Genomic DNA, 14082 nt, shown 5'->3' on the forward strand with positions numbered 1-14082 from the left:
GGCATTACTAGATGCTGTGTTGGAAGTGTTCACACAAGGAGTGAAAGTAAATTGCACGGAATCCGATGTGGACGACGTGCAGAGAATAGGAAGGATCCAAGGGAACAGACCGATTAAAGTACAATTGGTATCTGGAATGAAAACTCACCAAATTCTCCGGAATGCCAGGAATTTAAAAGGGACGGAAGTCTGGATCCAGAGAGACCTGGGAATTGAAGAAAGGAAAGAGATGAAAATCCTAAGATTCCACTTGGGGAGAGCAAGAACAGAGGGCCTTACAGCGTTTATTAGAGGCAAGAGACTATTCATCACAGGCGACGGTTGGAGAAAGAGCTACACGCCATCCCAGCTGGAAGCCCTGGCGCGAGGAGGAAGTGCGGTACCGGCGCAACACGGAAGAAAGAATGATGACGTGCAGGACACAGGAGCAGAGCTCGTGTCGCCAAGGTTGCTGACACCTACTGACAGTGAGGGCGTTGCCACTACTACGGAGAGACGACCTGTAAGTAAATGTTTAACACCTGATGAGGAACCGGGTAATAGCTCATGTACTACTCCGGTAGCTGAAAAAAAAAAGCAGCTGCAGGACAGAGGACGATAAGAAAAAGAAGCAGGGACAGAGCTTGAAGGACTTATGGGCTAAGAAGGGAGTGTTCTCAGATGGAAAAGGTAATAAACGGGAAGGAAAGAAGTTAGGGGAAATTTGTAGTTCCCCTCATGGAAGTATAGTACAAATTGATAAAACAATAAACACACGTAGTAAAACAGGTAGTGTCTCAGATAATAGGAAAGTGAAATAACTAGCATTGAAAATTGGTTTTGTAAATATAGAAGGCATATTAAGTAAACTGGGGAATGATGGAGTGTCTGAGCTTGTGGAAAATTTTGAGATATTTGCTTTTTTAGAAACATGGATGCCGGAAGGAAAAATTTTAACATGGAAGGGCTATGTTACGAGAAGTGTAATAAAAAGAAAACGAGGGACTCGAGGGAGAATTCCGGGAGGAATAACACTTCTGATAAAGGAAGAGTTTAGTAGTCAGATAGAAGAATTGCCTAACGATATGCAAGATGTAATTTGGATCAAACTTAAACTAGAAGGGAGTAAACAGAGAGACATATGCTTAGCCTTTATATATAACCATCCGATGGGGTCACCATATACCAATGTGAACTTTTTTGAGGATTTAATAGAGGAGATCAACCTAATGAGAGGTAAATATGAAGAAGCGGGAATCATTATGTTGGGGGATTGGAACGCACGAATTGGAGAGTCAATTCCCGCATATAGTAAAGAAAGAATAGAGCCAATGAGAGGTAGCAGAAACAGTCGGGATAAGGAACGTAATGTATATGGGGATAAACTACTAGAACTATGTACCGCAGAGAATTTATATATTCTAAATGGATGGTGGCGGGGAGATGAAACGGGAAAGCTAACATATATTACAGCGCAGGGAGGTAGTGTAATTGATTTGGTTGTGTGTACGGGAGATATTTTAGAGATGGTAAAGGAAATAGAGATATTAGAATGGGCCTAATCACATCATTCCCCGGTATCTGTTACCCTAGAAGTGTATGAGAAAGAACAGGAGGAACGTAACACTGTAACAGAAAAAGATAATATTAGGATAATTAATAAATACAAGTGGTGCAAGAATACCCCAAAAAGAGTAGAGTCATATTTAAAGGGAGAAGAATTCCAGATAATTAAGAGTGGAATAGAGGTTGCGTTACTGAGTAGTAAGGTGGACTTAGCGGTAGAACTGGTAGAGAAACCCTTTAAAACTATAGCTCATGTGAAAAGGAAACAGAATAATAATAATAAAGATAAAAGGAAAGGATGGTACAATGATGTATGTAAAACAAAGAAAATGGAGGTGATTAGAGCCCTAAAGGCATATAGAAAAGAGGGGGAGCCTAAGGTTCGGGCACACTATTGTAAACTAAGAAAAGAATATAAAGTGTTGTTAGTAGAGCAAAAGAGGATATGGCAACAGGAGGAGGCAAAATTAATAAACATAGACTGTAAGAATAATCAAAGTGATAAGGTATGGAATAGAATTAATAAAATAAGTAGAGGTGAGAGAGGATATGCCAATGTTAAAATTGAGAATGGAGTCTGGATTGATTATTTTAATAAATTGCTAGGAGGACAGGATACTTGGATAAATAATAGAACATGTATGGATATCTCGAGGGGCTTAGAGATTTGTATCCCCTGCTTAGATGAAGAAATAACAGAATGGGAGGTTTTAGAAATGATTAGAAAGGTCAAATGTAGGAAAGCGGGGGGCTTCAGTGGTATAACTAATGAATTTTGGAAAGAAGCAGTAAAAAGTCAACAAATGCTGGAAATATTAGTAAAATTGTTCAATAGGATATTTGATTCTTTGGAGTTTCCTAAGGCATGGCAGACAGGTATAATATGTCCAATTTACAAGAAGCGTGGGGAGAGAAGTAATCCAAACAACTACAGAGGTATAACACTATTGGACTCCCTAAGTAAATTATATACAGGAATTCTGGCAAATAGACTGATGAAATGGGCGGAAGAATTCTCCATCCTCTCGAAATATCAAAGTGGTTTTAGAAAACGCAGAAGAACAATAGATAACATCATGATTGTAAAAACAATAATAGATAAGTATATAAAACCGAAAGCAGGAAAATTATATATATCGGCTATAGATTTTGAAAAGGCCTTTGACACAGTCAGCAGGAGTGCATTGTTCGCAAAATTACGCCTATTAGGGGTATCTAGTAAGATGGTACAAGCATTGGAGGCAGTTTACCGAAGGGTGCAATGCAGTATAAGGGTAGGTGATGGGGTAGCATGTGGTCAAATAGATTCTTTATTGGGTTTGAAACAAGGATGTAAGCTATCTCCTATTTTATTTCTGTTATTTATAAACGATATATTAAACGGACATGGAGGTGATAACTGGATGAGTCCAGTTTTAGTAAATCAAGAAATACCAGGCCTAATTTTCGCGGACGATGTCCTGCTGATGACGTTAACGGCCGGAGGCATGCAAAAGAGCATTAATGCTGTGACAGAGTTTGCTAAAACGTGGTCATTAAAAATTAACATTTCCAAGACGAAAGTTCTGATCTGTAAGAAAGGCTGTAAACGAGCGAAGAATGAACAATGGACGATTGATGGTTGTCAAGTGGAGGTCACAAATAGATTAGAGTACCTGGGAATATATATAGCAAACAACGGGAAGTGGATCCATCAAATAAAACAAGCCAAATGGAAAGGTCTTGCAGCATTATCAGTAATTAGAATTCTTGAAAATAAATTCCCAAATATAGACTATAAGATCCAGAGAAATGTCCTGCAAGCCGTAGTTAAAAATCGAATGCTTTATGGAGCTGAGCTATGGGGTGTAGAGAAAGAGTGTGAGATGCTGAATCAGGTTATAAGTAAGTTCTGTAAAATTGTAATGGGGTTACCAAATTGTACAGCAAATTGTGAAGTAAGATTAATATGTGAAGAAAATATCCAAGTAGATGTTCTTAAGAGAGTTCTGAAATATCTGTTGAGATTGAAAGGAAGAGAGGGTGGCGAGCTTGTGCAGATCGCATATCAACATCAGAGAGATAATATCCAGGGAGAGTATTGGTTAACGAAAATCAGAAGTATATTAGATAGGTTGGGATATGGAAGTTATTGGGAGAGGTTGGAAAGATCAACGAATAAACTAATCATTAGACGACTCAGAGATATTCAAAGACAGTGGTTGGTATCCGAGTGTAGAAGCAAGGCGACCCTCTCAGAGTTTATTAGGATAAGGCAGGATATGAACATAAATATTGTGAGTGTGAATAGAAGAGAAATCAGGGGTTTGATATGGTGGTTAATGGGAATTTACAAGAATAGGGGATGGATTAAAGTGAAAGATGCAACAAGGTGCCTTCTCTGTGGTGAAAACAGAGAAGAATTTCACATGTTGAAATCATGTAAAGAAACCATAGCGGTGAGAAAGAAATTTTTGAATAACAAGGAACAATATATGATAAATGAGGATGAGAATGGCTATAGGATTATTAAGATGATAAGCAAAGAATGGTATAAACCTGGTAATCTCAGTAAACTGTTAATTGTAATTAGAAATTCATGTAGAAGAGTGTTGAAAGAGCCTACAATGAGGGTAGGTCATATTACGGATGGATGATTGTGTTGCGAACCGATTAGTTAAGAAATTGCCAATAGGGCTATGTAGTAAAAGGAATATTAGTATATGTAGCACTGTAAAGTCGATATGTTAGTAAGCCATAACGTAATTAACTGTCAAACTGTTTGTAATGAGACAGGGCCCAATGGATATAATGTTTCATCCTCAGCTGCTGGCGATCCGTGGCTGAAGGTTGATAACATTCACTCATTCATTCACTACTCATTCCACATATTATTCATTCAATCATTTATTTAATTCATAACTAGGGCTCTCTCGCCAGTTACTGGTTATCCATACTGGGAGGGATGAGTATTTTTTCCTAACATGCATGCATGAATATCCATATACCCATTCATAAATCCATCCATACGAGTTTTCTCAATACAGTTAGGGAATTGGTAATTAATTAATCAATTAATTCATTTATTCATACACTCATGTAGATAATCGTAGGCGTGGCCCTTGCATGTGGAATGGCGATCCGCCTGTGCAAAGGGCACTATTTTAGATAGGGAATCATAGCCAATTAATTAATTAATTCATTCATTCATACACTTATGTAAGGCTATAACCGAAGTAAAGCTACTTCCTCTTCCTCACTTCCTCCGCGAAGTAAAGAAAATGTGTATGTAAATATAAACCTATATGTGATGTATATAACTTGTATAAATTAGAATTGCAAGAAGGATGGGTGCAAGTACAGGTGTATGTGGGTGAATGTGTATGCGTGCGCGTGTGTGAGTGGTTGTGAATGAGTGTGTACACAGGGGTCTGAGTGAGAGTATAAATGGCTGGGTGTTCTTACTCTAATATTTTCAGGATAAATCAAGATAATTATTATTCTAAGGGTACAGTGTTTGTAATGTAAATATGTAAATTTAAAATTGTCTACATAAGTTTGTATGTAAATATTCAGTAGAGTTTATATACACATGTGGAGATGGAGGCACTTCCGTGTATGTGGGGCTTGCCCTTTCTCCATCTGCCACCCCTAAATTGTACATGTACAATTTAAGGAAAATAAATAATAATAATAATAGTATTAATAAAGATAGTGCCCGAAAAAGAAAACAAGACCCGAGCAGAGAGTTAGTAATAACAAAGAATGCGCCCGAGCAGAGAGGTAGTAATAGCAGAGAAAATGCTCTAGAAAGGAGCTTGTAATGATAAAGAAAGTGCCCGAGAAGAGAGTTAGTAGTAACAATGAAAGAGCCCGAACAAAGAGCTGGTAATAACAGAGGAAGTGCCCGAGCAGGGAGCTGGTAATAATAAAGAAAGTGGCCGAGCAGGGAGTTTGTAGTAACCAAAATCCGCCCGCGCAGAAAGCTACTAATAATAAAGAAAGTGCCCGAGCAGAGAGCTATGAATAAGAAGGAAGTGCCCGAGCAGGGAGCTAGTGATAATAAAGAATGTGCCCGAGCAGGGCGTTAGTAATAACAAAGAATGCGCAACAGCACAGGGGTAGTAATAATGATGAAAGTGCCTGAGAAGAGAGCTAATAATAAAGGATGTGCCCGAGCAGGGAGCTAGTAATAATAAAGAAAATGCCCGAGAAGAGAGCTAGTAATAATAAAGTGACCGAGCAGAGAGCTAGTAATAATAAAGAAAGTGAATGGGCAGAGAGTTAGTATCAAGAATGAAAGTGTCCGAGCACAGAGTTAGTAATAATGCAGAAGGTGCCCCAGCAGAGAGCTAATAATAATAATAAGGAAAGTGCACGAGCAGGAAGCTAGCAATAATAAAGAAAGTCCCGAGCAGAGAGTTAGAAATAACAGAGAAAGTGCACCAGCAGTGAGCTAGTAATAATAAAGTGACCGAGCAGAGAGCTAGTAATAATAAAGAAAGTGAATGGGCAGAGAGTTAGTATCAAGAATGAAAGTGTCCGAGCACAGAGTTAGTAATAATGCAGAAGGTGCCCCAGCAGAGAGCTAATAATAATAATAATAATAATAATAATAGTAATAATAATAAGGAAAGTGCACGAGCAGGGAGCTAGCAATAATAAAGAAAGTCCCGAGCAGAGAGTTAGAAATAACAGAGAAAGTGCATCAGCATTGAGCTAGTAATAATACAGAAAATGCCCGAGCAGAGAGCTAGTAATAATAAAGTGCCCAGGCAGAGAGCTAGTAATATTACAGGAAGTGCCCGGACAAAAAGCTAGTAATAACAGGGAAGGTGCCCGAGCAGGGAGCTAGTATTTAAGATATTCACCGAGCAGAGAGTTAGTAATGACAAAGAATGCGCCCAAGCGGAGTGGTAGTAATAGCAGAGAAAATGCCCGAGCAGAGAGCTTGTAATTATTATAAAGAAAGTGCCCGAGAATATAGTAATAACAAACAATGTGCTCGAGCTGGGAGCTACTAATAACAGAGGAAGTGCCCGAGCAGGGAGCTAGTAATAATAAAGAATGTGCCTGAGCAGAGAGTTAGTAATAACCTAAATGCGACCGAGCATAGAGCTAGTAATAACAGAGAAATTGCCCGAGCAGAGAGCTTGTAATAACAAAGAAAATGCCCGAGCAGAGAGCTTGTAATAATCAAGTGCGCGGGATAGAGCTAGTAATAATAAATAAGGTGCCCGAGCAGAGAGCTAGTAATAATAAAGAAAGTGCCCGAGCAGAGCGTTAGTAATAACAAAGAATGCGCTCGAGAAGAGAGTTAGTAATAATAAATAACGTGTTCGTGCAGAGAATTAGTAATAACAAAGAAAATGCCGTAGCAGAGGGCTAGTACTCTAATAACAAATAAAGTGCCCCAGCAGGGAATTAGTAATAATATAGAAACTGACCGGCAGATTGCTAGCAATAATAAAGGAAGTGCCGGAGCGGAGAGTTTGTAATATCAAAGAAAGTACCCGAGCAGCGTGGTAGTAATAACAAAGAAAATGCCCGAGCACAGAGCTTGTAATAATCAAGTGCCCGAGCAGAGAGCAAGCATAAATAAAGAAGGTTCCCGAGACGAGAGTTAGTAACATCAAAGTAAATGCCTGAGCCGACAGCTAGTAATAACAAAGAGAAAGTGTCCGAACAGAGAGCTAGCAAGAACAGAGGAAGTGCCCCTAGCAGGGAGGTAGTAATAAAAAAGTGCACGAGCAGAGACGTCGTAATAACAAAGCATGCGCCCGAGTATTATTATTACAAGCCTTCTGCTAGGGCATTATCATTGTTATTACTACATCTCTGCTCGGGCACTTTCTTTGCTATTACTAAAGCTCTGCTCTGGCACTTTCTTTAATGTTACTGGTTCTCTGCTCGGGCATTTTATTATTACTAGCCGTCCGCTCGGGCATTCCCTTTGTTACTACTAACTCTCTGCTTGGGCACTTTATTAATACTAAAGCTCTGCTCGGGCACTTCATTTGTTATTACTAGCTCCCTGCTCGGGCACTTTATTATTACTAGCTCTCTGCTAGGGCACGTTCTTTATTTTTCTAGCTCTCTGCTCGTGCATTTTCTTTCTTATTACTAACTCTCTGCGCGGTCACTTTCTTTATTAATACTAGGTCTCTGCTCAGGCACATTGATTATTATTACTAGCTCTCTGCTCGGGCACTTTCCTTCTTATTTCTAGCTCTCTGCTGGGGCACATTCTTTACTGTTGCCAGCACTCTGCTCATGCACATTCTTTATTATTACAATATATCTGCTTGGGCACTTACTTTATTATGACTGACATTCTGCACAGGCACAATGTTTAATATTTCTAGCTCTCTGCTCGGGTGCTTTCTTTGTTATTACTAACTCTGCGCCGGCAGTTAATGTATTATTCTTAGCTCCCTGCTCGGGCACAATGTTTATTATTACCAGATCTCTGCTCGGGAATTTTGTTTATTATTTCCAGCTCTCTGTTTGGGCACAATGTTTATTATAACCAAATCTCTGCTCGAGCACTTACTTTATTATGACTAGCCCTCTGCTCAGGCACATTCTTTATTATTACAATATCTCTGCTCGGGCAATTCCTTATTTTTACTAGCTCTCTGCTCAGGCGCATTCATTATTATTACCAGCTGTCTGCTCGGGCATTTTCTTTATTATTTCTAGCTCTCTGCTCGGACACTTAATTTATTATTTCTAGCTCTCTGCTCGGGCATATTATTCATTATTATCAGATCTCTGTCGGGCACTTACTTTATTATGACTAGCTCCCTGCTCAGGTACAATGTTTATTTTTACCTGCTCTCTGCTCTGGCATATTCTTTATGTTTTCTAGCTCTCTGCTCGGGCAGTTTCTTTATTATTGCTAGCTCTCTGCTGCTCGTGCACTTAATTTACTATTACTAGCTCTCTGCTCGGGCACTTTCTTTACTTTTACTAACTCTTAGCTCAGGCACATTCATTATTATTACCAGCTGGCAGGTCGGGCAGTTTATTTATTATTGCTAGCTCTCTGCTCGGGCAGTTTCTTTATTATTACTAGCTCTCTGCTCGGACACTTTCTTTATTATTGCTAGGTCTCTGCTCGGGCACTTTTTTATTTTTACTAGCTCTTAGCTCAGGCACATTCATTATTATTACCAGCTCTCTGCTCGTGCAGTTTCTTTATTTTTTATTAGTTCTCTGCTTGGGCACTTAATTTATTATTACTAGCTCTCTGCTCGGGCAGTTTCTTTAGTTTTACTATCTCTTTGCTCGGGCACTTAATTTATTATTACTAGCTCTCTGCTCGAGCACTTTCTTTACTATTACTAGCTCTCAGCTCGGGCACATTCTTTATTTTTACTAGCTCTCTGCTCAGGCACATTCATTATTATGACCAGCTCTCTGCTCGGGCAGTTTCTTTATTGTTACTAGCTCTCTGCTCGGGTACATTCTTCGTCATTACTTTCTCCCTGTTCGGGCTCTTTCTTTATTTTTACTAGCTCTCCGCTTGGGCATATTCGTTGTTAATACTAGCTCTCTGCTCGGGCAATCCCTTTATAATTACTAGCTCTCTGCTCGGGCAATCTCTTTATAATTACTAGCTCTCTGCTCGGGCAATCTCTTTATAGTTATTAGCCCTGCGCTCAGGCACTTTGTTTGAAAGTTTAATTTATTGTTACTACCAGCTCTCTGCTCGGGCTTTCCTTGAATATTTAATTTATTATTACTAGCTCTCTGCTCGGGCATTTACCTTGAATGTTTATTTTATTATTACTACCCATTACTCGATCACATTCTTCATTATTACTAGCTCCCTGTTCGGGCATTTCCTTTTATATCTTATCTCTCTTCCCGGAATCTTTCTTTGTTATTGCTCCCTTCTCGTACACTTTCTTTATTATTTCTAGCTCTCTGCTCGGGCACTTTCATTATTATTACCAGCTCTCTGTTTAGGCACCTTCTTTGTTATCCTTGCTCTCTGCTCGGGCACTTTCTTTGTTATTACTAGCTCTCTGCACGGAGATTGTCTTTATTATTGCTAACTCTCTGCTTGGGCACTTTCTTTGATTTTTTTATTATTACTGTGTTTCTTGTCATCACTTCGGAGTTAAAAAAGGAAAGAGGTGATCTTCGTCTTGCTGTTTTTACGCCTTCCACACTTTTGGCTACTGGAATACAATAGAGTAGGGTGTTGGTTTTCTCACCCTTGAACGAACAATCTGTTTTCGTCAAGAACAATCTATCGATATCCGCATTGCACCAAGTGTCGTTAATTCCAACGTAGTAACAAAGAACTAGTAAATAGCTAATAGTCATAGTTAATCTGGGGTTAATATATGCTTATATTAAACTGTTTTCGTTGTTTTTATATAATTTGAAAAGCAAATAAAATACTTGTTCTGTGCTGCCGACTCGAATAGGAGCAAGAGATGCACGTCGTTTGCAAGGTACAGGAGTGAAATGAAGAAAATATATAACTATTTTGTGAATAGGAGCGAAGTGAAGAAAATATATAAATATTTTTTACCCGTGCGCAAATAAGAAAGCATGACGATTCTTTTGAGTTACCTCCTGAACCTGCGAACAGTGAGTCAAGTGAATGAGACGAAGGCATCGCAAGTGCCGGTAGATGTACTGGAATTCAAGACGGATACAGGTCTGACCTTGAAGGGGCCGATCGTGGGACATTAACCTTGAAACATTTCTTCGATATGTTAACGGGTGGCTTAATGCGAAAAATAAAATGCTAGGTTGAAAGGCGTTCCAAGATTTAATAAGTTTAGGACCAGAAAAACAGGTAGCAGGAGTGAAAATTTCTTCAAAGTGGACGAATAGTAAAATGAGTACCTTTGGAAGAGAAGACGACGGTAAGATAAGAACAAAGTGTGAAATTCAGTTTATGAAGAAGTTTGGCTGAGTACCACTGCATCCGTTTATATATTCGTAAGCACTAATAATAATAATAACAAATATATAAGGCTTTCCGTCTCACCGAAACAGATAGGTCTCATGGCAACAGTGGGATAGGAAACGTCTAGGAGTGGAAAAGAAGCGGCCATGGCCTCAATTGTGGTACAGCCTGGTGTGAAAATGGGAAAAAACCGAAAACCACCTTCAGGGCTGCCGACATTGGTGTTCGAACCCACTCTCTCCCGAATAAAATTAAATGAATTATCTTATCATCACATGGTAGACAAAATAATTTTCCATTCCTAACTGAAAGAAGATTTAACTGAGATATATCTGATATAATGATGTCCAACTTTGTCTGTTATGTGTCTATTATACTGTTAAGTGAAAGAGGTCAGGGGGTACTTGAAGGTGCTCAAATACGCCAGTCTCGTGTCGGTAGATTTACTAGCACGTAAAAGAACTCCTGCGGGACTAAATTATGGCACCTCGGCGTCTCTGTAAAACGTAAAATAATAGTTCGTGGGACGTAAAGCAAATAACATTATTATTATAATTTATATTAAATCTTTCTTGGCGAGCGAGTTCGCCGTGCGGTTAGCGGCGCACAGATGTTATTTTGCATTGGGGAGTTAGTGAGTTCAAACCCCACTGTCGACAGCTCTGAAGATGGTTTCTCGTTGTTTCCCATTTTCACACCAGGCAAAACACGGAGGTGTACCTTAATTGAGACCACATCCGCTTCCCTTGACAATCCTATCGTCACCATGAGACTTATCTGTATCGATGCGACCTGAAAATAAACTTTCGTAACATTCAAAGACGTCACTTACCGGGCGAGTTGGCCGTGCGATTAGGGGCACGCAGCTGTGAGCTCGCATTCGGGAAATAGTGGGTTCGAATTTCACTGTCGGCAGCCCTGAGAATGGTTTTCCGTGGTTTCCTATTTTCACACCAGGCAAATGCTGAGGCATGGATCTTAATTAAGGCCACGGCCGCTTCCTTCCCATTCCTAGGCCTTTCCTGTCCCATCGTCGCCATAAGACCTATCTATGTCGGTGCGACATAAAATGAAATAGCAACAACAAAGACTTCAGTTATTATTATTAACATTCAAAGAGGTCACTACATTTGTAAACTTCATAAATTAACATATGAAGATGAATGCGAATCGAAAATTAACGAAGCTCTTTGTAACGAAACATTTAAGGAGTTGAAAAAGCAAAAGGATGTCTGCACAAACAAGCCCGCAAATTTTACCTATATATATGTGGAGACATTTCTTCCATTTGACATCGTGTTATATACGTTTCGTTCATATAACTCCATTCCTTGAGAGTGTAACGACATTAGTACGATCAGTTTCATGTCTACATTCGAAGGGGAAATTTGAAACGTATGGCTGGGAGATGCCCAATCAATCGCCATACAGTCCGCACCTTACACTGTCAGGCTTTAACCTTTGTGTACCACCGAAGAAATTTCTAGGAGTTCAACGTTTCGGTTCAGATGAAGAAATGCGCAGGCTATACTCCCGAGGAACTGAGTTCTATGGACGAGACGCTTTCAACTCGGTGTGAGGATGGGAGAAATGTTTCGAAAGGATTGATTCGTACGTTGAAATCTCTGTTGTTTCTTGTGCATAATGCTATGAATTTTCTAGTAAAATATTTCGCAAAAGGTGTTGTGTATTCCTTGTCGATCACCCCTCTTAAATTCTACCGTTTACTGGCCCTTTCTCAAACAAAACGGTTATGCGTCGAAGAGTTAAAACCACAATATTCATTTTGAAGGGGTTAAGGTCACAGATAGCTGGAACTTTGTACTGCAGATTAAGGGGCCAATCGTATACTCACGAAAGGCACTTTTTTTGGCTGTCAGTCGACTCACACGTGTCTTATCATTTGTAACAATTGTGTGTTAGAGCAACAGTGGCCTTCATTTAATCTGATGACCTACGAAGAGCCCTCTGTATCACAAACAAGGCCTATTTAAAGACGAGAATTTTCGTCAATTGGTATCAGTCGTTAATCATGGCTTCGTACGGCTACGTTCAGTTGTTCCTGTTTGGTCTGCTCTGCATTGGCGCTGCCAGCGCAGAAAATTCAACATGCACAACGCCCCGAGCACTAAGTGGTCTTAATATAAATAAGGTAAGGTACAGTACCTGGTTTACTTATTTTAACTCACAGATGAATACGCGTAAAGTATCGGAACCGTACTTGTGCCCGAGTGTTAGAAAACTCGTTCAAGTTTTGAAAAATAAATAATTTCTAGAAATACCTACGATGTTCAGTATCTCATTGTAAAGAAGAAGGCCCTAGCAACAACTATCTTAACTCGGTATGACTTCATCCGATGATGTTAATAATAATAATAATAATAATAATAATAATAATAATAATAATAATAATAATAATAACAATAATAATAATAATAATACTGGATTTACGTCCCACTAACTACTTCTACGGTTTTCGGATACTTCGATGGACCAGAATACATACCCGCAGGCGTTCTCTTACGTGCTAGTAAATCTGCCGACACGAGACTTACGTTCTTCAGCACCTTCAATTGCCACCGGGCTGAGGCAGGATCGAACCTGCTAACTTTGCGTTGGAATGTCAGCGCCTCATCCATCTGAGCCACTCAGCCTGGCACCCGATAAGGTAATAGCACTGGTAACTTGACCCAGAAATAACCAGCAGTGTAGTATATAATAAATGTGTGGTAGAGTGGGGACTGGTTCTTTGCACTGTGGCAATGCTCCAACTAACGCAGCCATTTGTGAGCGTGAAATTTTTTGGTGAAAATTCGCATGACACCGCTTCCTCAACCACCCTATTTACCAGATCTCGCATCTTGTGCTTTATTTTTGTTTCCCCGAATGAACAGGAAGCTGAAAAGAAAACGTTTTATGGACATTCCTGAGGTGAAAAGGGAATCGAATGCGTTGCTTCACGAGGCTCAGCCGAAAGGCATCCGAAAAGACGAGTGCAAAAGGTGTTTCGCGCAATGGAAAAACGTCGGAACGAATGTGTTAGTGTTAATGGAGAGTACTTTGGAGATTACTGACGTTTGCAACTCAAAAATCTAACTTATATTAAAAAATGATATCCGGTTATTTTCAGGTCCCCATCCATATTAGATTCGCCGTGTCGCACGGCTAACACCGTAGCTCAGTACTCCCACATGGTAGCCCGTAATGTTGTGTCATGTGATTTGTACAAGTGAGTTCCAAAGTTTACGGCAAAAGGAAATCAAATACATAGTGGACAACTCAGAAAATGATAGCGCATAGAATTCGGAAAATGTCCTTGTTTGGCAAACATATAGACAGTGAATATTTTACAAATTTTCGGAAACGACTTTGAGAGGACAGAGCTACTTTTCATAAAACTTAAAGTCCAAAATATCTAACATTGAACGTCTCAAGGTTGAGTGACTACTAACTACTGTAGATAGGTCATCGCGTGGTACTAGCGGCCGTGACGTTCACACAGCCCCCATCGAATTTTAAACCATAAATGGCGCTCTGTAGTAATAAATGATACCACTTTGTTATGGAATTACAAAACACTTTGTTTAGTTATCATAAATGTTTGTCAACTATCTGTTAATTCGCAT

At 39.5% G+C, this 14082-nt stretch overlaps 1 protein-coding gene across 1 annotated transcript in view; it reads left to right on the forward strand.

Annotated features, from left to right (window-relative positions):
* Positions 1-12401: 12401 nt before the first annotated feature.
* The window catches only part of LOC136874980 (uncharacterized), a 37212-nt gene continuing 35531 nt past the window's right edge, over positions 12402-14082 (forward strand). The window contains exon 1 of the mRNA XM_067148691.2: positions 12402-12608. Coding sequence (XP_067004792.2) covers positions 12489-12608 — 120 coding nt within the window. The 5' untranslated portion in view covers positions 12402-12488. The remainder of the gene's footprint in view (positions 12609-14082) is intronic.

Source organism: Anabrus simplex, chromosome 5, assembly GCF_040414725.1.
Source record: "Anabrus simplex isolate iqAnaSimp1 chromosome 5, ASM4041472v1, whole genome shotgun sequence".
Taxonomy (NCBI): Eukaryota; Metazoa; Arthropoda; class Insecta; order Orthoptera; family Tettigoniidae; genus Anabrus; species Anabrus simplex.